Source organism: Salvelinus alpinus, chromosome 17 (genome assembly GCF_045679555.1).
Source record: "Salvelinus alpinus chromosome 17, SLU_Salpinus.1, whole genome shotgun sequence".
NCBI lineage: Eukaryota > Metazoa > Chordata > Actinopteri > Salmoniformes > Salmonidae > Salvelinus > Salvelinus alpinus.
In genome coordinates, this window is record NC_092102.1 from 8322780 (window position 1) to 8346614 (window position 23835).

The 23835-nt window shown below is 42.5% G+C and overlaps 1 protein-coding gene across 1 annotated transcript in view; it reads left to right on the top strand.

Annotated features, from left to right (window-relative positions):
- LOC139542083 (phosphatidylinositol 3,4,5-trisphosphate-dependent Rac exchanger 1 protein-like) overlaps positions 1–23835 on the top strand; it is a 144953-nt gene that overhangs the window by 18122 nt on the left and 102996 nt on the right. The window contains exons 2-3 of the mRNA XM_071347109.1: positions 17241–17306; positions 17554–17676. Coding sequence (XP_071203210.1) covers positions 17241–17306; positions 17554–17676 — 189 coding nt within the window. The remainder of the gene's footprint in view (positions 1–17240; positions 17307–17553; positions 17677–23835) is intronic.

The window sequence follows — 23835 nt, forward strand, 5'->3', positions numbered from 1 at the left end:
TTCATTTTGCAGTGCTTCAAAAGTACATAACATAGGCTGAGAACACATAAAAACAACACTTACAAACACATTAGAACAGCACATGTCATTGTCACGACACACACTGGCCTGTACAATGTCCCTTGGGGGTGAAGTTTCTATGACCCCAAGCTGGTGCGGCTTCTTTATCTTCAAACCAGTTTTCATGCGTTTCGCAAGCACATGTTTCTGTCTGACTCTTTGCTGGCCAATCCAAAATGGCTTAAATTGAAAGAATTGAGCCTTGGAAAGGTTGTACCTTGGATTCTCAGACAGAAATCTTATATGAAGATGTGCCATAGTGTCCGTTAAGGCTCTCTCTGACGGAATATCTGGCCCTTTTTTCCGAATTTCTCCAGATTTCCCATTTATTACAGTGGACACTTCATCTTGTTGAAGGAAGCGGCTAACACGTTTGCGCATTAGTCTTCTCTGCCTGTTATTAGGTAATGTTCTCTGATGACCTCTTTGTAGTTTTCTTCTGGACCTCTGCCTTCCATGTTGACAATTACCTGCTTCCTCTTGGCCATCATCTCAAGTCTTTTCTTTCGGTTGACTATCTCTTTGGTCCTCTCCAGCAGCTTCTCTTCTGTGTAGCACAACTTTGACCACAATTTTGACAGTGTTTTCTTTCTTCTGTTCCTCTTCTTGGGTGGTTCCTTTAGGGCAGATGTCTTCATTGGTCCTGGTGTCTGTAGAGATGTCTCTCTTCTTTTAGGAGTTGAGTTGACGGCAGGGACATTTACCTCTGCTGAGGTGAGAACGGCTGTTCTCTTGGAGGCTGTCTTCTTGAAGATTTTTGGAGAAAAAAAACGCCTTCATTTTGCTTCTTGAACATGTTGAAGTGTATCGTCTTCCTGGCTTGATGGTGTCATGTCCAAAACAGATTTTAGCTGTGTCTTTCCTCTGTAATAACTGCGTTTTCCCACCACTGTTTTTTCTTTTCATGTTGCTTCTTTGTCAGATCTTGAGTTTTCTTGATTTTGCAATTTTGCTTTCGTTTTTGATATCCGGAAATGGAAAGGAGGCATGCCATGAAATGAGCATGTCTCAAAACATGGGACAAATCTTACTGTTATGGACACGTCATCCTATAGCAGAGACTGAATGGCTTACATACTGTGTGCATCCTTACTCTTTCCTCAGGTCTAAAAAAAAATATCCCAATGCCCCAGGGCACTGCCCTGTGTAGGGTGCCGTCTTTCGGATGGGACGTTAAACGGGTGTCCTGACTCTCTGAGGTCACTAAAGATCCCATGGCACTTATTGTAAGAGTAGGGGTGTTAACCCCGGTGTCCTGGCTAAATTCCCAATCTGTCCCTCATACAGTCCCTCCCTCATACATCACAGTCACCTAATCATCCTCATCTTATAATTAGCTCATTCATCCCCCTCCTCTCCCCTGTAACTGTTCCCCAGGTCGTTGCTGTAAATGAGAATGTGTTCTCAGTCAACTTACCTGGTAAAATAATTATTATTATTTATTTATTTTTATCCTACAGTAGGGTCTGAATGGCTTACACTTAAACTGTATGTGGACATCCTATAGTATAAACTAAATGACTTACTATGTGTGTGTGGTGGATGTGTTAGCGCGCATGTGTAGACTCCATAACACTGTAGGGTATTGACTTACTATAGACACTGTATGAGGGCATAGGCTTCCTATAGACTATATATGCTAATTGCGCTTGCTGTAACCTCTCCAACCCCTGACCTCTCCAACCCCTGACCTCTCTCTCTCCTTCCTTCTGTATTCTTCCAGCAGTTCTGGGTTGGTGTAAACTTTTTCTCTGAATTTTGTCAGCCTTCGCTAAAGCTTTCTTTTTGTCACTTGCTGACTGTCTGCCATGAAACAGGACATAAAGCAAAATATCAACAGTTAGTAAATAATATTTAACTTTAATAGTTCATTATATTTAACAATATAGTCTGTATGATTTAAATTCTCACTACCGAAACAGAAGTTCTCTCTACCGCAACTGGCCTTAAATTGCAGCGGTAAGTGAGACGGTAAGTGAGAATGGTGTTGCTAAGTTTCCTCATCCTTCGCTTGTTTTGCTAACAATAGAGAAGACATGATGACTAAGCAAATTTTTACTCAATGTACATAATTAGACAATGAAGTATATTTTAATTTTAAAAAAACATCTAAATGTGGAAAATTGCCTGTATCGGTAATGATAATCAATACTGTCGTGTACGCAGTCTGACAAGAGAATGTTTAACTTTTAACTGGAGAATTATAAATACATCTGCTTACCTGGTAGCCATCTTGAAGGTAGTGGCAGATGTGTTGCTTCATTTAAAATCAAACTTTATTTAAAATTCTATGTGTGTGTAAACAGTCCTACAAAAATGTTGTGGTGGATGAGAACATCAGTCATGTACACTTCATTTTTCCAATATTTTCTCCTTATTATTATACATGAATATTCAGTTAATAATTCTTCTGTCATTTTGAAAACATCCAGTAGAAAATCCATACCTTTTTTCCAGAATATTTTCATTTGAGTCTGTTTAAATTACAACATACATTCAGACAGAGCTGGATCTGTTACGGTAATGAGAATTTCTGCAGAAAATGCAATAAAATGCCAAAATAATTCATTCCTGTGTTACCTCAATCAGCCTGACTAACCAGTGTCTGTATGTAGCCTTGCTACTGTATTTAGCCTGTCTTTTTACTGTTGTTTTATTTCTTTACTTACCTATTGTTCACCTAATACCTTTTTTGCACTATTGGTAAGTAAGCATTTCACTGTAAGGTCTGCACCTGTTGTATTCGGCGCACGTGACAAATAAACTTAGATTTGATTTAAAATGACTCTTTGTGCAAGGTAGAGAACACTATCTTTATTATGATATTTTGTTATTTTACTAAATGTTTTATATTTAAAATCATTACTGCCATGGTATTTTAATGGTCTCATGAGAATGACCAAGATAGGACATCTGATCTTGATCTTGTCAGGCATTCAGTGTTGTGGCTATGATTCACAGTATTTATCTTCCTGACACCAAGTTTGTACATTAGTACTTGAATGTCTGGCGGTCATTTGTCTGGCAAGCGAGGCTAGAGAATAAGCAGGTTGGAGCGGATCTCCTTTGGGAGCTCGGTATGAGCAAATTCAACCTTACAACCCATAACCCTTCTGGCTACAGACACTGGTGTGCAATATTGCTGCTCTGCTCCATTCAACAGCTCTGCTTGCTCTTCCACCGTACAGTAGCAGACCATTAATCACCTGAATGAGGATTCCCAGAAGGAAGTTTGTGGCCCTGTCAGAGTACTATTTGACGTGCTGTTATTAGCACATGATGTATTGATGACCAAACTAAATTTAGTCTGCATGCTATTTTGAGCAATCTTTTTTTTTTTTCAATTTAAAGTTTTATTAAGTTTTCAAACAACCAACCAAACACATTCCACATTCACAGATGTGACAGACTTAAAAAAATAAATAATAATAATAATAAAAATAAAAAAAAATGTTATATATATATATATACATACAGTGGGGAGAACAAGTATTTGATACACTGCCGATTTTGCAGGTTTTCCTACTTACAAAGCATGTAGAGGTCTGTCATTTTTATCATAGGTACACTTCAACTGTGAGAGACGGAATCTAAAACAAAAATCCAGAAAATCACATTGTATGATTTTTAAGTAATTAATTTGCATTTTATTGCATGACATAAGTATTTGATCACCTACCAACCAGTAAGAATTCCGGCTCTCACAGACCTGTTAGTTTTTCTTTAAGAAGCCCTCCTGTTCTCCACTCATTACCTGTATTAACTGCACCTGTTTGAACTCGTTACCTGTATAAAAGACACCTGTCCACACACTCAATCAAACAGACTCCAACCTCTCCACAATGGCCAAGACCAGAGAGCTGTGTAAGGACATCAGGGATAAATTGTAGACCTGTACAAGGCTGGGATGGGCTACAGGACAATAGCCAAGCAGCTTGGTGAGAAGGCAACAACTGTTGGCACAATTATTAGAAAATGGAAGAAGTTCAAGATGACGGTCAATCACCCTCGGTCTGGGGCTCCATGCAAGATCTCACCTCGTGGGGCATCAATGATCATGAGGAATGTGAGGGATCAGCCCAGAACTACACGGCAGGACCTGGTCAATGACCTGAAGAGAGCTGGGACCACAGTCTCAAAGAAAACCATTAGTAACACACTACGCCGTCATGGATTAAAATCCTGCAGCGCACGCAAGGTCCCCCTGCTCAAGCCAGCGCATGTCCAGGCCCGTCTGAAGTTTGCCAATGACCATCTGGATGATCCAGAGGAGGAATGGGAGAAGGTCATGTGGTCTGATGAGACAAAAATAGAGCTTTTTGCTCTAAACTCCACTCGCCGTGTTTGGAGGAATAGAAGGATGAGTACAACCCCAAGAACACCATCCCAACCGTGAAGCATGGAGGTGGAAACATCATTCTTTGGGGATGCTTTTCTGCAAAGGGGACAGGACGACTGCACCGTATTGAGGGGAGGATGGATGGGGCCATGTATCGCGAGATCTTGACCAACAACCTCCTTCCCTCAGTAAGAGCATTGAAGATGGGTCGTGGCTGGGTCTTCCAGCATGACAACGACCCGAAACACACAGCCAGGGCAACTAAGGAGTGGCTCCGTAAGAAGCATCTCAAGGTCCTGGAGTGGCCTAGCCAGTCTCCAGACCTGATCCCAATAGAAAATCTTTGGAGGGAGCCGAAAGTCCGTATTGCCCAGCGACAGCCCCGAAACCTGAAGGATCTGGAGAAGGTCTGTATGGAGGAGTGGGCCAAAATCCCTGCTGCAGTGTGTGCAAACCTGGTCAAGAACTACAGGAAACGTATGATCTCTGTAATTGCAAACTAAGGTTTCTGTACCAAATATTCAGTTCTGCTTTTCTGATGTATCAAATACTTATGTCATGCAATAAAATGCAAATTAATTACTTAAAAATCATACAATGTGATTTTCTGGATTTTTGTTTTAGATTCCTTCTCTCACAGTTGAAGTGTACCTATGATAAAAATTACAGACCTCTACATGCTTTGTAAGTAGGAAAACCTGCAAAATTGTCAGTGTATCAAATACTTGTTCTCCCCACTGTATATACATACCTACATATACATACATACACACATACACGCAAATAATAATTATAACAAAATTTAAAATGTAGAACTTGCAGCAGCACTATCAAGGTTCTTATTTGCTATTTCCAGCCTTAGCTGAGATGACGAGCCAATGATTAGTTTTTAGATTTTACAGCACCTTACACAACACGCATCTGCTCACCTCCCCGATCCCCCCATTCACTCTGTCCAATTTGAGATATAGTGGAGTAGTGGAGACCAGAGTCTATCAAACTTGGGCTGTCTCTTGTGGAGGTCATAAGTGAGCTTTTCAAGAGGGAGAAAGTCAACAATCTGGTCAATCCACATTTTAAATGTAGGAGAGGTACTAGAGGCCCACAATAGAAGGATACATTTCTTAGCAAAGTATGTAATGGTCATGAGCAAATTTTCTCTGTCAGGATCAAGAACAAAGTCCTGCTGGGCATTAAGAAGATAGAGACACGGGGTCATATCAAACTGTACATCTAGTATTTTCTGTGCAGCAGTATGTATAGATTGCCAAAATCTGGCAATCTCTCTACAGCTCCAAAATACATGCATATAGGTTCCACTTTCAGAGGTACATCTTTTACAGTTAGGAGAAATGTCTGTTTTCATTTTATGGAGTCTCAAGGGAGTGTAATAAAATTTGTACAAAAATTTGTAATTCGATTCTTTCATTTTTACATTAGTAGAGGAGCAGTATACCCTGTCGCAAACCTCCGCCCATAACTCATCACTGATAGTCAGACCAAGGTCCTTTTCCCAGATTATTTTCAAAGGAGTAAAGGAGGAGCCTCCTTTCTCAGAAAGGAGTCTATAGATATAGGATATTTTGCCTTTAATGGATTGTGCTGTGACAAGAAGGGTTTCAACTTCGTTCAACTGAGTTCTAAACCTCCTCTTGGAAGTAAATGAGGAGATGACATGTCTAATTTGAAGATATTTTAAAAAATGGGATCTTGGCACATTGAATTCACTGCAGAGCTCTTGAAAGGATTTCAGTATAGTGGTCTTCTGATGAAATAGGTCTGAAAAGGTCCTGATTCCTAGAGTATGCCAAAGATTAAAGTTGGCATCCCTCAGGGCTTTTGGCAAGTCTGGGTTGCCTACTATAGGCGAGTGAGAGCATATTTGGGAGGAGATGCCCAGGTATTTCTTACAGTCCCTCCACGCTAGTAGGGTGCTGTAAATCACAAATGTTTTGGCTATGTTGCCCACTTCACTAAAGTTATTAATGAATATAGTTGAGCTTAGTGGCAATGAACCACAGGATTGGGCTTCTATCTGGATCCACGTTGACTCTTGTCTGTTTGTGATCCATGTTAGCATGTTGCGGATTTGGGCAGACCAGTAGTACAATTGAAGGGAGGGAAGGGCAAGACCGCCCTTAGATTCAGGTTTCGATAGAGTGGAGAGCTTGATCCTAGGTTTTTTATTGCCCCATATAAATTTGGTGATGCTTTGGTTAATTGTTTTGAAAAAGGAAGCTGGGAGATAGCATGGGAGCATCTGAAATAAATAGTTCAGTCTAGGGAGGATGTTCATACGGATTACATTAATTCTTCCTACTAAGCTAATTGGGAGGGAGATCCAGGTTTGGAGGTTGTTTTTGATTCGATCCAGGAGTGGAAGATAATTCTCCTTGAAAAGCCTATTCAGATCTGGTGTTATGAATATCCCAAGGTATTGAAACCCCTGTGTCTTCCATTGGAATGGGCATAGTGTCTTCATAGAACTGGTGAGTGTAATATTGAGAGGGCAGACAGTGGATTTGTTAAAATTGATCTTATAACCTGAAAACGTGCCATACTGAGCAATTGTGTCTAAAATGGGAGGAAGGGATTTCTCAGGGTTGGATATGTAGAGCAAGACATCATCCGCGTAAAGCGAAATCTTGTGCTGCAGGCCGCCTGCAGGAACACCTGTAATACTTGGATTGCTCCTTATCAACTCTGCCAGAGGCTCCGCCCCCAACAAGTAGAGCAGGGGGGATAGCGAGCACCCTTGTCTTGTGCCCCGTCCCAAAGGGAATCTGTCAGAGTTCAGTCCGTTAGTAGTCACCATGGCATTTGGATGAGAGTATAGTGATTTGATCCATTTAATAAAGTTTGGGCCCATATTGAACTTTTCTAAGACTGAGAACAAAAAGCTCCACTCCATCCTGTCGAACGCCTTCTCAGCATCCAGTGAAGCCAGCAGGACAGGGGTCTTCTGTGCGTTTACTTGATCAATAATATCAAAAAGACGGCGAATGTTATCAGAAGAGTATCTGTCTCTAATAAATCCAGTTTGGTCCGCTTTTATTATTTTGGGAAGAAGAGTGTTTAGTCTTTTGGCCAGCAATTTGGTAATTATTTTGTAGTCAAAATCCAACAAGCTTATGGGCCGGAAGGAGGAGCAGGATAGGGGGTCCTTGTCTTTTTTGAGCAACACTGTAATGCGAGCTGTGCGCATTGAGTCTGGGAGAACTCCGTTTTTGCAAAAATCCTCCAGCATTGGCATGAAAATAGGGCTAAGCTGGGGCCAAAAAGCTTTGTAGAACTCTCTGGGGAATCCATCTGGGCCTGGGGACTTGTTAGGTGGCATGGAGGTAATTGCCTCCAGGATCTCCTCAGGAGTGAAGGGGGAGTTGAGATCTTCTTGGTCAGTCTCTGATAGTTTAGGTAGCGAGATTCCCTCTAGGAAGGAGTGGAGTTCTGCTTCCGTGTGTTTTCTCTCAGAGGTATATAGTTTGCAGTAAAAATCATGAAAAGTTAAATTGATCTTTTTTGGGTCATATGTGACCTCGTCCTCTGCTGTTCGGATAGCCATAATTGTACGCTCTGACTGCTCTTTTTTAAATTGATAAGCAAGCAATCTACTAGGCCTATTGCTATACTCATGGTATTTCTGTTTAGTAAAGAAAACTTTTTTTTTAATCTCCCGAGTATAGTCCAAATTCAGTTTGGCTTTGGCTGCTTTAAGTTGACTCCAGGAGGTGCTGTCTGTGGATTGTTTATGTACTTTTTCACAGCGTTCCAGCTCCCTCTCCAGATCTAGCCTGTGTGCTTCCATTGCTTTTTTCTTAGAGGAAGCATATGCAATTAGATGACCTCTTAGTGTGGCTTTAGCAGCGTCCCACATTGTGGCCGGAGAAACAGGAGAATCTTTGTTGTCTTGTGTGTAGTTGTCTATCCATGTAGTTACCAATGTATGGAATGCTTCGTTTGATAGCATGGAGGTGTTGAATTTCCAGCTCTTTGACCTCGGGATGTTTTTGCAGAGGTCAAAGCGGAGGTGGACAAAGGCGTGATCCGAAAGCGCTATGGGTCCGATTCTACACGTGGCTGAATTTATGAAACTCTTTGGGATAAAAATGTAATCTATACGGGAGTAGGTGTTATGGACATTAGAGTAGTATGTATAGTCCATAGATGAGCTATTAGTCTCTCTCCAGATATCTATCAGTCCCATCTCTTTAGTAAGAGAGTTCAACATCTTTGCAGATCTAGGATTTGTGGTGGGGACTTGAGATGATTTGTCTAGGGTTGGGTTCAGGGTACAATTAAAATCTCCGGCCAACACTCCAAAGGAAACACAATGCTCATTGAACAGGGTTATCATTTTCGACATAAAAGCAGGAGTATCTGTGTTAGGGGCGTATATGTTTAAGAGAGTAATTGGTTGCCCATACAGTGACCCAGTTATCAAAATAAATCTCCCCTCCGGATCAGATATGTTTTTGTCAATTATGAATGGAACATTCTTATGGATAAGTATGGCTGTGCCTCTACTGTTGGATTTGAAAGATGAGAAATACACCTGTCCCACCCAAGCTCTGCGGAGTTTGGCATGTTCAGCATCACAGAGGTGTGTCTCTTGCAATAGCGCGATGTCTGCTTTTTCCTTTTTTAGAGCACATAGTATCTTTTTCCGTTTTATTGCATGACCTAGACCATGGCAGTTCCATGTCAATAGATTTAAGGTACTAGTCATCGTCATCGAACAGTAATCGAACTTTAGTGCAAGTCATCTCTGGGTAAAGGTGGATAGTAGTTACAGCTGCGTTCACATAAAAGGAAAATAAATGGTTTACATAAAATAACAGTCTCTGAACACCCCAGCCGAGTTCCCAAACAACTCGACATATCCCGTTGGATCTATTACCTCCCCGCTCAGTCACAATTCTGTGTTCCAACAACAACAAAAAAAACGGGAACAGTTAGCAACGCACAACGTCTCCCCCTCCCCACCAAAGAAATGCCTCATCCTCTCCGCCCCGCATTGGGTAAATGACAACGTAGCCCCCGTCCAGACCACATTAAAAATGGGAGAAAATAAAATCAATAGCCCAGCCTACATATAGTAGGCCTAGGTTATAATATGGAGCCTATCCCTCTCAGCTAAAGGAACATAAATATAGATTAGACGGCTATAATGACATTTAGCAGGGCGGGTGGGTCTTTGGATATCGGCTATATGTTGTCTTACCTCCTTTAGTAATAATAGTAATCGCATTTAGTCATTGGTCCATTTCTCATTGACCGGGGTTGTCTTTCAAAAAACGTTTTGCCTCTTCGGGAGTTTTGAAGTGTCGCAGGGCTCCTTGGTGAAGAATCCTGAGCTCGTTTGGGTATTTGAATCCCCTAAAGATGCCTCGGTCAATGGAGCATTTCTTCACCTCGTCAAACTCTCGGCGCTTTCGGCGTATTCCAGCTGACAGGTCCTGGAGTAAGGTGAGTTTGGCGTTTCCCACTGTAATGGTGTTGGTTTTCGCCGCCTGTAGGACTCGTTCCTTGTCGGTGAATCTCAAGAAACGTATGGTGATTGGGCGCGGTGGTTGTCTGGCTGCTGGTGGGGGCCTCAGTGCTCGGTGAGCTCTCTCGAGTTCTATGGGTCTGTCGGTGGACAGGTGGAGCCACTCGGGAAGTTTGTCTTGCAGGTAGCGGATCAGTGGCATGTTTCCCTCTTCTTTTTCGCCCAGATTTAATAGAACACAATTATTCCTTCGCCCCCTGTTTTCCAGGTCCTCTGTTTTCTCTTCCAGCTGCTCAATTTTTTTTTTAGCATATGCTATTGTTTCCATGGCGTCTGTCAATAAGTTTTTCCGTGGATAGGATTCGCCCCTCTGCCTCGTCCAGGCGCCCCGCGTTTATGGTTATCTTGTTGTTTATGTCAGGCAAAGCATTTTCCAGGATTGTCACCTTGCCCCCTATCGCACTGAGCTGAGCGTTAATGGCATCTAGTTTAGTGTTGAGTTCTGTACGTTGGGATCTCAGCTCAGAAAGGATGTCTTCGACAGAGTGCGAGGTTGGCCTTCGTTGGGCCTCGGGGGGGAACGGGTCCTCTTGCTCCTGGCTAATGGCGCTAGCTTTTTCTGAAGCTAGCTGCTTCTTGGAGGCTTTTTCCGTCGCTAGTGCTCGAGTCCGGGTAAAAATGTCACCTGTAGTGTCGCCTTTTGTAGCCGCCATGACTTTTTGACTAAAGCTAAATGAGTTTAAACTTGAAGTGGAGGTAAGATTAGGAATTGGAAACTACTTGTGCGGAGCTCCTAGTTCATGCGGCCATCTCGTTCAGGGGTCACGTGATCCCCCCTATTTTGAGCAATCTATAAGAGCACAGGGGATGACGTACTGTATGCAGTGGCAGGTCTCTTGCGATCATGGTTGGGGTCAGTTCAATTCAGGATGATGAAATTGTGGAAAATTTAAGAAGAAATTGGAGACTTGTACAATTCATGAATTTTACACTCAATTTATTTCAATTCAGTTGACTGATTGAGGGGGAGAAAATGTATTTGACACCAACCCTGCTTACTATTTGTAACTTTTAAGAAATGTTTCCAATGGAGGATTTCTGTCAGCATGAATCTGGGTTGCCTACTCTATCCACGTTGTTTTGTCAGCTTTTTCCCCCCACTCCAAGCCAGGTTTTTTCCCACCAGTTTTTGTTGTTGTTGTGGACGCTGACTCTCCTCAATACTCACATCTCTGTGTGCTACTGTCCCGTTTGCCCCCCACAGATTGTTTTCTTTTAATTCTGACCAGCCAGTGCGTTATCTGATCTGCCCTTTACCCCCCCCCCCCCCCCCCCCCCGCTCAGTGATGCTGGTGGCAGCGCTTGGAGAGAAACTTCCCCTCTTCTCTTCCAATAAACAAGTCTAGTCGTTTTAGTAACACAACACTGCCGATAGCCAATACAGCCCGGGTGAGCATCGCTGGTGCCGGGGCATAATGCAGACACTGAAAGGACCTCTTTGTTGCTTGTGGCCTCGCACATTTGTACCACCTCCCCCTTTCTTCCACATCTGTGTGGCACGTTTAGAAGTTTAGGAGCGAGACTATCCACAGTGCAGTTGTACGAACTATGAAGTCACAAATAAGGTGTGACCCAAGACACTCATGTTTTCACCTCCCCTGCTCTCCCATTCCATTGTATAAAAAAATTAAAAAAATAAAGTATGTGGACACCTTCTCATCAAACATCTCATTCCAAAATCATGGGCATTAATATGGAGTTGGTCCTCCTTTGCTGCTATAACAGCCTCCACTCTCCTGGCAAGGCTTTCCACTAGATGTTGGAACATTGCTGTGGGGACTTGCTTCCATTCAGCCACAAGAGCATTAATGAGGTCGGGCACTGATTAGGCCTTGCTCGTAGTCGGCGTTCCAATTCCTCCCAAACATGTTCAATGGAGTTGTCAGGGCTCTGTGCAGGCCAGTCAAGTTCTTCCACACAGATCTCGACAAATAATTTATGTATAGACCTCGCTTTGCGCAAGGAGGCATTGTTATGCTGAAACAGGAAAGGGCCTTCTCCAAACTGTTGTCACAAAGTTGGAAGCACAGAATGTCATTGTCAAATCAAATTATATTAGTCACATGCGCCGAATACAACAGGTGTAGACCTTACAGTGAAATACTTACTTATGAGCCCCTAACCAACAGTGCAGTTTCCCACCCAAAATATGGATAAGAATAAGAGATTAAAGTAATAAGTAATTAAAGAGCAGCAGTAAAAAATTACAATAAATACAGGGGGGTGACAATACAGACTCAATGTGCGGGGGCACTGGTTAGTTTAGGTAGAATGTACATGTAGGTAGAGTTATTAAAGTGACTATGCATGGATGACAACCGAGAGTGGCAGTGGTGTGGAGAGGCGGGCAATGCAAATAGTCTGGGTAGTCATTTAACTAGATGTTCAGGAGTCTTATGGCTTGGGGGTAGAAGCTGTTTAGAAGCCTCTTGGACCTAGACTTGGCGCTCCGGTACTGCTTGCTGTGCGGTAGCAGAGAGAACAGTTTATGACGAGGGTGGCTGGAGTCTTTGATAATTTTTAGGGCCTTCCTCTGACACCGCCTGGTATAGAGGTCCTGGATGGCAGGAAGCTTGGCCCCAGGGTTGTACTGGGCCATTCACACTACCTTCTGTAGTGCCTTGCGGTTGGAGGCCGAGCAGTTGCCATACCAGGCAGTGATGCAACCAGTCAGGATGCTCTCGATGGTGCAGCTGTAGAAGCTTTTGACGATCTGGGGACCCCTGCCAAATCTTTTCAGTCTCCTGAGAGGGAAAGGGTGTTGTCGTGCCCTCTTCACGACTGTCTTGGTGTGCTTGGACCATGTTAGTTTGTTGGTGATGTGGACACCAAGGAACTTGAAGCTCTCAACATGCTCCACTGCAGCCCCGTCGATGTGAATGGGGGCGTGCTCGGTCCTCTTTTTCCTGAAGTCCACAATCATCTCCTTTGTCTTGATTACTTTGAGGGAGAGGTTGTTGACCTGGCACCACACGGCCAGTTCTCTGACCACCTCCCTATAGTCTCGTTGTCGGTGATCAGGCCTACCACTGTTGTGTCATCGGCATATTTAATGATGGTGTTGGAGTCATACCTGGCCGTGCAATCATGAGTGAACAGGGAGTACAGGAGGGGGCTGAGCACACACCCCTGAGAGGCCCCTGTGTTGAGGATCAGCGTGGGGGATGTGTTGTTACCTACCCTTACCACCTGGGGGTGGCCCGGCAGGAAGTCCAGGATCCAGTTGCAGAGGGAGGTGTTCAGTCCCAGGGTCCTTAGCTTATTGATGAGCTTTGAGGGCACTATGGTGTTGAACGCTGAGCTGTAGTCAGTGAATAGCATTCTTACATAGGTGTTCCTTTTTTCCAGGTGGGAAAGGACAGTGTGGAGTGGGATAGAGGTTGCATCATCCGTGGATCTGTTGGAGCGGTATGCAAATTGGAGTGGGTCTAGTGTTTCTGGGATAATGGGGTTGATGTGAACCATGACCAGCCTTTCAAAGCACTTCATGGCTACAGACGTGAGTGCTACGGGTCGGTAGTCATTTAGGCAGGTTACCTTAATATTCTTGGGCACAGGCACTCTGGTGGTCTGCTTAAAACATGTAGGGATTACAGACTCGGACAGGGAGAGGTTGAAAATATCAGTGAAGAAACTTGGCAGTTGTTCAGTGCATGCTCACAGTACACGTCCTGGTAATCCGTCTGGCCCTGCGGCCTTGTGAATGTTGACTTGTTTAAAGGTCTTACTCACGTCGGCTGCGGAGAGCGTGATCGCACAGTCTTCTGGTACAGCTGGTGCTCTCATGTATGTGTTAGTGTTATTTGCCTCGAAGCGAGCATGAAGTAGTTAGTTCGTTTGGTAGGCTCGTGCCACTGGGCAGCTCTCGGTTGTGCTTCCCTTTGTAGTCTAATGGTTTGCAAGCCTTGCCACATCCGACGAGCGTCAGAGCCGGTGTAGTACAACTCGATCTTCGTCCTGTATTGACGCTTTGCCTGTTGATGTTTTGTCGGAGGGCATAGGGGGATTTCTTATAAGCTTCCGGGTTAGAGTCCCGCTCCTTGAAAGCGGCAGCTCTATCCTTTAGCTCAGTGCGAATGCTGCCTGTAATCCATGGCTTCTGGTTGGGGTATGTACATACGGTCACTGTGGGGATGATGTCATCGATGCACTTATTGATGAAGCCAATGACAGATGTGGTGTACTCCTCAATGGCATTGGAGGAATCTCGGAACATATTACAGTCTGTGCTAGCAAAACAGGCCTGTAGCTTAGCATCTGCTTCACCTGACCACTTTTTTTATTGATCTAGTCACGGGTGCTTCCTGCTTTAATTTGAGCTTGTAAGCAAGAATCAGGAGGATTGAAGTATGGTCAGATTTGTCAAATGGAGGGTGAGGGAGAGGTTTGTATGCATCTCTGTGTGTGGAGTATAGGTGGTCCAGAGTTATTTTCCCTCTGGTTGCACATTTAACATGCTGATAGAAATTTGGTCAAACAGATTTAAGTTTCCCTGCATTAAAGTCCCCGGAAACTAGGAGCGCCCCCCTGGTTGAGCGTTTTCTTGTTTGCTTATGGTGGATACAGTTCATTCAATGCTATCTTAGTACCAACCTCCTGACTGAGGTGGTATGTAAGTCGCTCTGGATAAGAGCGTCTGCTAAATGACTAAAATGTAAATGTAAACAGCTATGAATAATACAGATGAGAACTCTCTCGGTAGGTAGTGTGGTCTACAGCTTATCATGATATACTCAACCTCAGGTGAGCAATAGCTCGAGACTTCCTTAGATTTCATGCACCAGCTGTTATTTACAAAAATACATAATCCGCCGCCCCTTGTCTTACCAGATGCCGCTGTTCTATCCTGCCGGTACATCGTATAACCAGCCAGGTGTATGTTGATATTGTCGTCATTCAGCCACGACTCCGTGAAGCATAAGATGTTAGTTTTTAATGTCCCGTTAGTTGTTTAATCTTCCCCGTAACTCGTCGATTTTATTGTCCAAAGATTCCATGTTTGCTAGCAGAATTGAGGGAGGTGGGGGTTTATTCGATCGCCTTCGAATTCTCAGAAGGCAGCCAGCTTTCCGGCCTCTTTCTCCACCTCCTCTTCACGCAGATCACGGGGGTCGGGGCCTGTTCCCGAGGGAGCCGTATATCCTCCACCTCGGGCTTGTCAGAGTCGTGAAGGAAGAAAAAGGATTCTGCTGGTCGCAGTCCTGATGTCTAGAAGTTGTTTTCGGTCATAAGAGACAGCAACAGCAAAACATTATGTACAAAATTAGTAAAAAAATAAGTGAGTGTTGCAACCGAGGACAGACCATTTTTACGTGCTTCAGCACTCGGTAGTCCTGTGCTGTGAGCTTGTGTGGCCTACCACTTCGCAGCTGAGACGTTGCTGCTCCTAGATATTTCCACTTCACAGTAACAGCACTTACAGTTGACCGGGGCAGCTCCATCAGGGCAGAAACTTGATGAACTGACTTGTTGGAAAGGTGGCATCCTGTGACAGTGCCACGTTGAAAGTCACTGATTTGAAGGGGTGTCCACATACTTTAGTGTATATGTCGTGTAGTACCTTGCATCCGATTTGGACCAACCTTTTTTCTAACAATGACATGCGGAGTCCAAAAACTGTCAAAAGCCACCCACGGACTCCCCACACCAATCCCAACGAGTATACAGCATCCGTTCTCTATGTCTGATGAGTACTATGGAGCTACGGCTCAGATTGTTTCTTCATCCTATGTAACGTATGGTGATAATTATTTTTCCGCTAATCAGAGCGATTTGTAATTGAAGTTGTTAGGTTTATGTCCCATCTTCCATCCTGATATTACCAGGTTCAGACCACTAGATGGTGCTGTTTGTACAAAATAGTAGATTTTTATCATGTTAAAGGGGTAGTTCACCCAGATTTCTAAATTACATTGGTTTCCTTAAGCTGTAAGCAAGTTATGACAGCAACCCATGCTTTGGTTTTGTTTACCACTAGATGGTAAACTGTTTCAAATGCTAACTTTTTAGCATTTGTTGCACAAATTTTAATGTAAGTCAATGGTACCTATATTAGCATTTTCACGCTTCATAGCCAGATTATCTATAAGTAGCACCATTGAGTTACACAATACATGTTTAAATACTGTAGGATGATTTTTAAATGAAGTGTGAAAATGTTAATATAGGCACCATTGACTTGCATTGGATTTGTGCCACAAATGTTAATTTGAAACAGTGACTGCTGTCGAACCTAGTCAATAGCCTGCTTACAGGGTAAGGAAACCAATATATCATTTTGTAATTTGGGTGAACTCTCCCTTTTAACATTGAGCTGGTGGGGTATTTAAAAAAAAAAAAATTATCACATAATAGCAGAAACGGTACCATCTAGTGGTCAGAATCTGGTAATATCAGGATGTAGGATAGAACATGAACTTCAATGACTAATTCCTCTGAACAGGGGAAAAAAACGTTCACTGGGAACGTAGGATGAAGAAACAACACACCGAGCCGCAGCTCCATACTACTTGTCAGACACTGAGAACTGATAGTAAATACTCGTTGTCAGGAATGATAATATCTGTTTCTAACAACAAACGATTTCAGACAAATCTTTGCTGGTGGGTGTCAAACCTCTTTCTTGTTCTGTTTGAGGTGGAACGACCCTGCTCTGTCACTGTGGCTAGGAATGGGAAGGTGTAAAACAGTGCCACCAACATTGCAAAAGGCAGTTGAGAAATCTATTTCCGCGTTGGTGTTATTTCCTATCTTCAGACTTTCTCTTTAGGTTTCATTAGTAGTCATTAACATCTCTCAATTATTGTAAGTGCCGCTTAAAAAAAAAAAATCCATACACCGCTACGTTGTCAGGCTATGCGTAGAAGTTTAGAGACATTTAGAGTCAGACAGACAAACCGAGAGGAGACGGGATAGGGAAAGAGAGCGAGACTGAGGAGGCACCCTTTCCCACATCTCTTTTTCTTTCCTCTTGTCAGGATTTGAGTGACGGTTTCCCACATACATTGGTTTGAATGGCTTCTGTAGCCAGGACCTACGGTATACAGTAGTTACATTCATACAGAATCCCCGATACCTGTAAGGTACTGAGGCAAAGTTAAAGGTAAACAAGGGTGTAGCACAGCCTTCATTCTTGCACTGTGTGTGTGTGTGCGTCTGCGTGAGACCAGGATATTCACCCTTAACCTTAAAACTAAAGTACATTTACAGCATATTGCTGTACACAAACCTATGATACTTCAGTAAGACCGGACTTGAACCAGCATCTTTGTATTTTCTCTACTACCCATGCAGGCCTTTTTGCACAGAATCCGACAAACTGCAGAGGAGCAACAGTGTCTGTCACCTGAGCATGTCAAGGTAAATATGACCTTTGCCTTTTTAAACCGTTAGGATTATCCTAAGGATGTTTGGGCCATAATAGCCTTGTAATCTCTTCTGCAGAGAGAAAAGTGTATTGTGGCACTGTAACGCTTTGATAATAGTAAACATCGACATGTTTTATAAGATGCTGACCTTGGGTGAGTATGTGTGTCACAATTTTGAATACAAAAGTGAAGCGTTGAAATGACAGAAGTACTGGGAGTGTATGTCTCTGCTACCACAGACCCTGTTTTCCAACATCGAGTCCATCCTGGACGTTCACAAAGAGGTTCTGTCTGCAGTGGAGGCCAGCCTGCAGCCGGAGCCGCAGCCTGGGCACGCTCTTGGACACGTCTTCCTCCAGTTTGTGAGTGACACACACTTCCAATTCACATACACACACAGAGAGACCGCATGTTCATAAACACAGTCACACACACACACACACACACACGGTCAGCTCTACTTGTTTCACCCGTTTCACTGTTCCCATGAACCACAGTTGAGGATTAACCTTCAAAACGTCTGAGAATGTAAAAGCCCTCCACAACTCTCTTTCACATAATAATATACACAATCCACTCCCTCTCACCAATTTGCACCCCCCCCCCACCCCCATTTCACTCCCCCCAGCCACTCAAAAAGACTGTATCCTGTTAGCCAGAAAGACCCCTCTTTCTGGGGCGGCAGGTAGCCTAGTGGTTAGACTAGTAACGAAGGTTGCAAGGTCGAATCCCCTAGCTGAGGTAAAAATCTGTCGTTCTGCCCCAGTTAACCCACTGTTCCTAGACCATCATTGAAAATAAGAATTTGTTCTTATCTGACTTGCCTAGTTAAATAAGATAAAATATCTGTTGCAAGGCCCCTGTCACTGGCAGCAAGGCCCCTGTCACTGGCATCAAATAAAATTGTATTTGTCACATGGGCCGAATACAACAGCTGTATCACCTTACAGTGAAATGCTTACTTACTTACCCTTCAGCAAATTGATTTCCTCCTCCCGCCATCTCTTCCTCCTCCCTCCTCCTCATCCCACCCTTTTTGAACTAATTTGGCCCTTGGGGACAACCAATAACTGCCTTTGTTGGGGGAAGAGAGAGTGTCAGTCATCAATGGGACAAGTCACGGTCCCCCCCACACACACATGGACACACACACTCTGAGGGGACTTTGTAGAATTAGAGACAATGAATGGAACATTCATTCAGTTGATGGAACGTTTGCTGTAAACGGAGTTTGTTCAAAGGGAAAGCTCCTGTAGTCCGAACAGGAATTGGTCAGGTATTATCATCGTTCGTTGTATCAATTGAACGGATTTCGAAATGCCTTAAACTTCTCAATTAACATCTTTCAACTTCAGAATTTCAATGAATGAGAGACTCGCCTGTCATTTTTTTTTAACCCAACTAAAATCTTCTCTAATAAGGTTTTTCAGTAGTTATAGTAAATTGGGCTGTGAGAAAGTGAGAGGCATCCCAAGTATTCCACACACAGCAGTGTCTTGTCCGGAAAATGTTACATTGGGTGACCAAGGTGGAGCACAGACCCAGTTTAGGGTGGCCATAACATTTTGAACCTTAATCGATGCAAGGTGGATTTTTCAATACGATGGTTCAACGCATTAAATGCTTCAGGTTTGTTACAGTACATTTCCCTGTTCAAAAAGTATTGTTAGTGTTTGCATTCAAGGTGAGGCTTTTATATAAGGGTATTTGCAAGTAGGGAATCAAAATAAATAAATGTTTATGGGCTTTTTAGTAAAGACATAACTGTAACAATGTGTTACTTTTTTAATGTGTCCTGATACCAGTTCATTAGTCACATGCTTTGTAAAAACAGGTGTAGACTAACAGTAAATGCTTACTTACGATCCTTCCCAACAATGAGTAACGATAACTTGGCTATATACACTGTCGATGTGCAGGGGTACAAGGTAAATTAGGTATTTTTATTTTATTTATTTAACCTTTATTTAACTAGGCAAGTCAGTTAAGAACAAATTCTTTTTTACAATGATGGCCTACCAAAAGGCAAAAGGCTGGGATTAAAAAATATATAAATATAGGACAAAACACACATCACGACAAGAGAGACAAAAACACTACATAAAGGGTAGTGTTAAGACAACAACACAGCAAGGCAGAAACACATGACAACTCAGCATGGTAGCAACACATGACAACAACACAACATGGTAGCAACACAAAACATGGTACAAACATTATTGGGTACAGACAACAGCACAAAGGGCAAGAAGGTAGAGACAACAATACATCACGCAAAGCAGCCACAACTGTCAGTAAGAGTGTCCATGATTGAGTCTTTGAATGAAGAGATTGAGATATAACTGTCCAGTTTGAGTGTTTGTTGCAGCTCGTTCCAGTCGCTAGCTGCAGTGAACTGAAAAGAAGATTGACCCAGGGATGTGTGTGCTTTGGGGACTTTTAACAGAATGTGACTGGCTTTCTTTATTTTTACTATTTTCTACATTGCAGAATAATAGTGAAGACATCAAAACTATGAAATAACACATATGGAATCATGCAGTAACTAAAAAAAGTGTTAAACAAATACAAATATATTTGACATTTTTAGATTTCAAAGTAGCCACCCTTTGCCTTGATGACAGCTCTGCACACTCTTGGCATTCTCTCAACCAGCTTCATGAGGTAGTCACTTGGAATATATTTCAATTAACAGGTGTGCCTTGTTAAAAGTACATTTGTGGAATTTCTTTCCTTAATGCGTTTGAGCTAATCAGTTGTGTTGTGACAAGGTAGGGGTGGTATACAGAAGATAGCCCTATTTGGTAAAAGACCAAGTCCATATTATGGCAAGAACAGCTCAAATAAGCAAAGAGAAACGACAGTCCGTCATTACTTTACGACCGGAAGGTCAATCCGGAAAATGTCAAGAACTTTGAAAGTTTCTTCAAGTGCAGTCACAAAAAGCAGAGGACAAGTTCATTAGTTACCAGCCTCAGAATTTGCAGCAAAAAACAGGTGCTCAACATACAATTGAAGTCGGAAGTTTACATATACCTTAGCCAAATACATTTAAACTCAGTTTTTCACAATTCCTGACATTTAATCCTAGTAAAAATTCCCTGTCTTAGGTCAGTTAGGATCACCACTTTATTTTAAGAATGTGACATGTCAGAAAAATAGTAGAGAGAGTGATTTATTTCAGCTTTTATTTCTTTCATCACATTCCCAGTGGGTCAGAAGTTTACATGCGCTCAATATTTGGTAGCATTGCCTTAAACAATTTAATCTTGGGTCAAACATTTCGGGTAGCCTTCCACAAGCTTCCCACAATAAGTTTGGTGAATTTTGTCCCATTCCTCTTGACAGAGCTGGTGTAATGGAGTCAGGTTTGTAGGCCTCCTTGCTCGCACACACTTCTTCAGTTCTGCCCACAAATTTTATAGGATTGAGGTCAGGGCTTTGTGATGTCCACTCCAATGCCTTGACTTTGATGTCCTTAAGCCATTTTGCCACAACTTTGGAAGTATGCTTGGGGTCATTGTCCATTTGGAAGACCCATTTGCGACCAAGCTTTAACTTCCTGACTGATGTCTTGAGATGTTGCTTCAATTTATCCACATAATTTTGTTCCTCATGATGCCATCTATTTTGTGAAGTGCACTAGTCCCTCCTGCAGCAAAGCACCCCCACAACATGATGCTGCCACCCCCGTGCTTCACGTTTGGGATGGTGTTCTTCGGTTTGCAAGCCTCCCACCTTTTCCTCCAAACATAACGATGGTCATTATGGCCAAACAGTTCTATTTTTGTTTTATCAGACCAGAGGACATTTCCCCAAAAAGTACGATCTTTGTCCCCATGTGCAGTTGCAAACCGTAGTCTGGCTTTTTTTATGGTGGTTTTGGAGCAGTGGCTTCTTCCTTGCTGAGCGGCCTTTCAGATTATGTTGATATAGGACTCGTTTTGCTGTGGATATAGATACTTTTGTACGCGTTTCCTCCAGCATCTTCACAAGGTCCTTTGCTGTTGTTCTGGGATTGATTTGCACTTTTCGCACTAAAGTACGTTCATCTCTAGGAGACTGAACGTGTCTCCTTCCTGAGCGGTATGACGGCTGCGTGGTCCCATGGTGTTTATACTTGCGTACTATTGTTTGTACAGATGAACGTGGTACCTTCAGGCGTTTGGAAATTGCTCCCAAGGATGAATCAAACTTTTACAATTTTTTTTCTGAGGTCTTGGTTGATTTCTTTTGATTTTCCCATGATGTCAAGCAAGGAGGCACTGAGTTTGATGGTATGCCTTGAAATACATACAGGTACACCTCCAATTGACTCAAATGATGTCAATTAGCCTACCAGAAGCTTCTAAAGTCATGACATCATTTTCTGGAATTTTCCAAGCTGTTTAAAGGCATAGTGAACTTAGTGTAAGTAAACTTCTGACCCACTGCAATTGTGATACAGTGAAATAATCTGTCTGTAAACAATTGTTGGAAAAATTACTTGTCAAATCAAAATGTATTTGTCACATACACATGGTTAGCAGATGTTAATGCGAGTGTAGCAAAATGCTTGTGCTTCTTGTTCCGACCATGCAGTAATATCTAACAAGTAATCTAACCTAACAATTTCACAACAACTACCTTATACACACAAGTGAAAAGGTATTAATAAGAATATGTACATAAAAATATATGAATGAGCGATGGCCGAACGGCATAGGCAAGATGCAGTAGATGGTATAGAGTACAGTGTATACATATGAGATGAGTAACATAGGGTATGTAAACATTATATAAAGTGGCATTGTTTAACCTCTCTAGGATATGTGGGACGCTAACGTCCCACTTGGCCAAAATCCAGAAAAAATGTAGCACGCCAAATTCAAATATATTACTATAAAAATCAATCTTTCATGAAATCACACAAGAAAGACACCAAATTAAAGCTACACCTGTTGTGAATCCAGCCAACATGTCTGATTTCAAAAAGGATTTACGGGGAAAGCACACCAAACAATTATGTTAGCTCAGTACATAGCCACAGAAAAACAGCCATTTTCCCAGCAAAAAATAGTAGCAACAAAAAGCAGAAATAGAGATAAAATGAATCACTAACCTTTGAACATCTTCATCAGATGACACTCATATGACATCCTGTTACACAATACATTTATGTTTTGTTGGATAATGTGCATATTTATATCCACAAATCTCGGTTTACATTGTCGCCATGTTCAGAAATGCCTACAAAATATCCGGAGTAATTACAGAGAGCCACGTCAAATAGAAATACTCATCATAAACTTTGATGAAAGATACATGTTTTTTATATAATTAAAGATACACTTGTTCTTAATGCAACCGCTGTGTCAGATATAATAAAAACTTTACGAGACGGCGCTCAGATTTAACAACATTTCTCCGCCATGTTGGAGTCAACAGAAATACGAAATGACATCATAAATATTCCCTTACCTTTTGATTAACTTCATTAGAATGCAGTGCCAGGAATCCTAGTTCCACAATAAATCGTTGTTTTGTTCGATAATGTCCATTACTTATGTCCAATTAGCTAATTTTGCCAGCATGTGTAGTACACATGTCCAAACGCTCGCGCAGATGCAGGCAAACGTCAGACGAAAACTTCAAAAAGTTATATTACAAGTCGAATAAACTGGTCAAACTTAGTAGAGAATCAATCTTCAGGATGTTGTTATCATATATGTCCAATAACTTTCCAACCGGAGCATTCTTTTCAGTCTCTATAAGTAATGGAACGCATGGCCATATCATGAGGAAAGCACGTGACCAAGAACTGGCAATCTGCCAGACCACTGACTCACACACCTCCCATCCGGTCCCACAACACAGCATAAGCTTCATTCCACGTTCTACTGACTGTTGACATCTAGTGGAAGGCGTAGGAAGTGCAAACCGATCCATATATTACAGGGAATTGAATAGGCGATGACTTTAACAACGACCACTCTCAGAATTTTTACTTCCTGTTTGGATTTTTTCTCTGGTTTTTGCCTGCCATATGAGTTCTGTTATACTCACAGACATCATTCAAACAGTTTTAGAAACTTCAGAGTGTTTTCTATCCAATAGTAATAATAATATGCGTATATTAGCATCTGGGACAGAGTAGGAGCCAGTTCACTATGGGCACGCAATTCATCCAAAAGTGAAAATGCTGCCCCCTATATCAAAGAAGTTAAAGTGGCTAGTAATACATTTATTACATCCATTTTTTCATTATTAAAGTGGCTAGAGATGAGTCAGTATGTTGGCAGCAGCCACTCAAGTTAGTGATGGCTGTTTAACAGTCTGATGGCCTTGAGATAGAAGCTGTTTTTCAGTCTCTCGGTCCCCGCTTTGATGCATCTGTACTGACCTCGCCTTCTGGATGATAGCGGGGAGAACAGGCAGTGGCTCGGGTGGTTGTTGTCCTTGATTATCTTTTTGGCCTTCCTGTGACATCAGGTGGTGTAGGTGTCCTGGAGGGCAGGTAGTTTGCCCCCGGTGATGAGTTG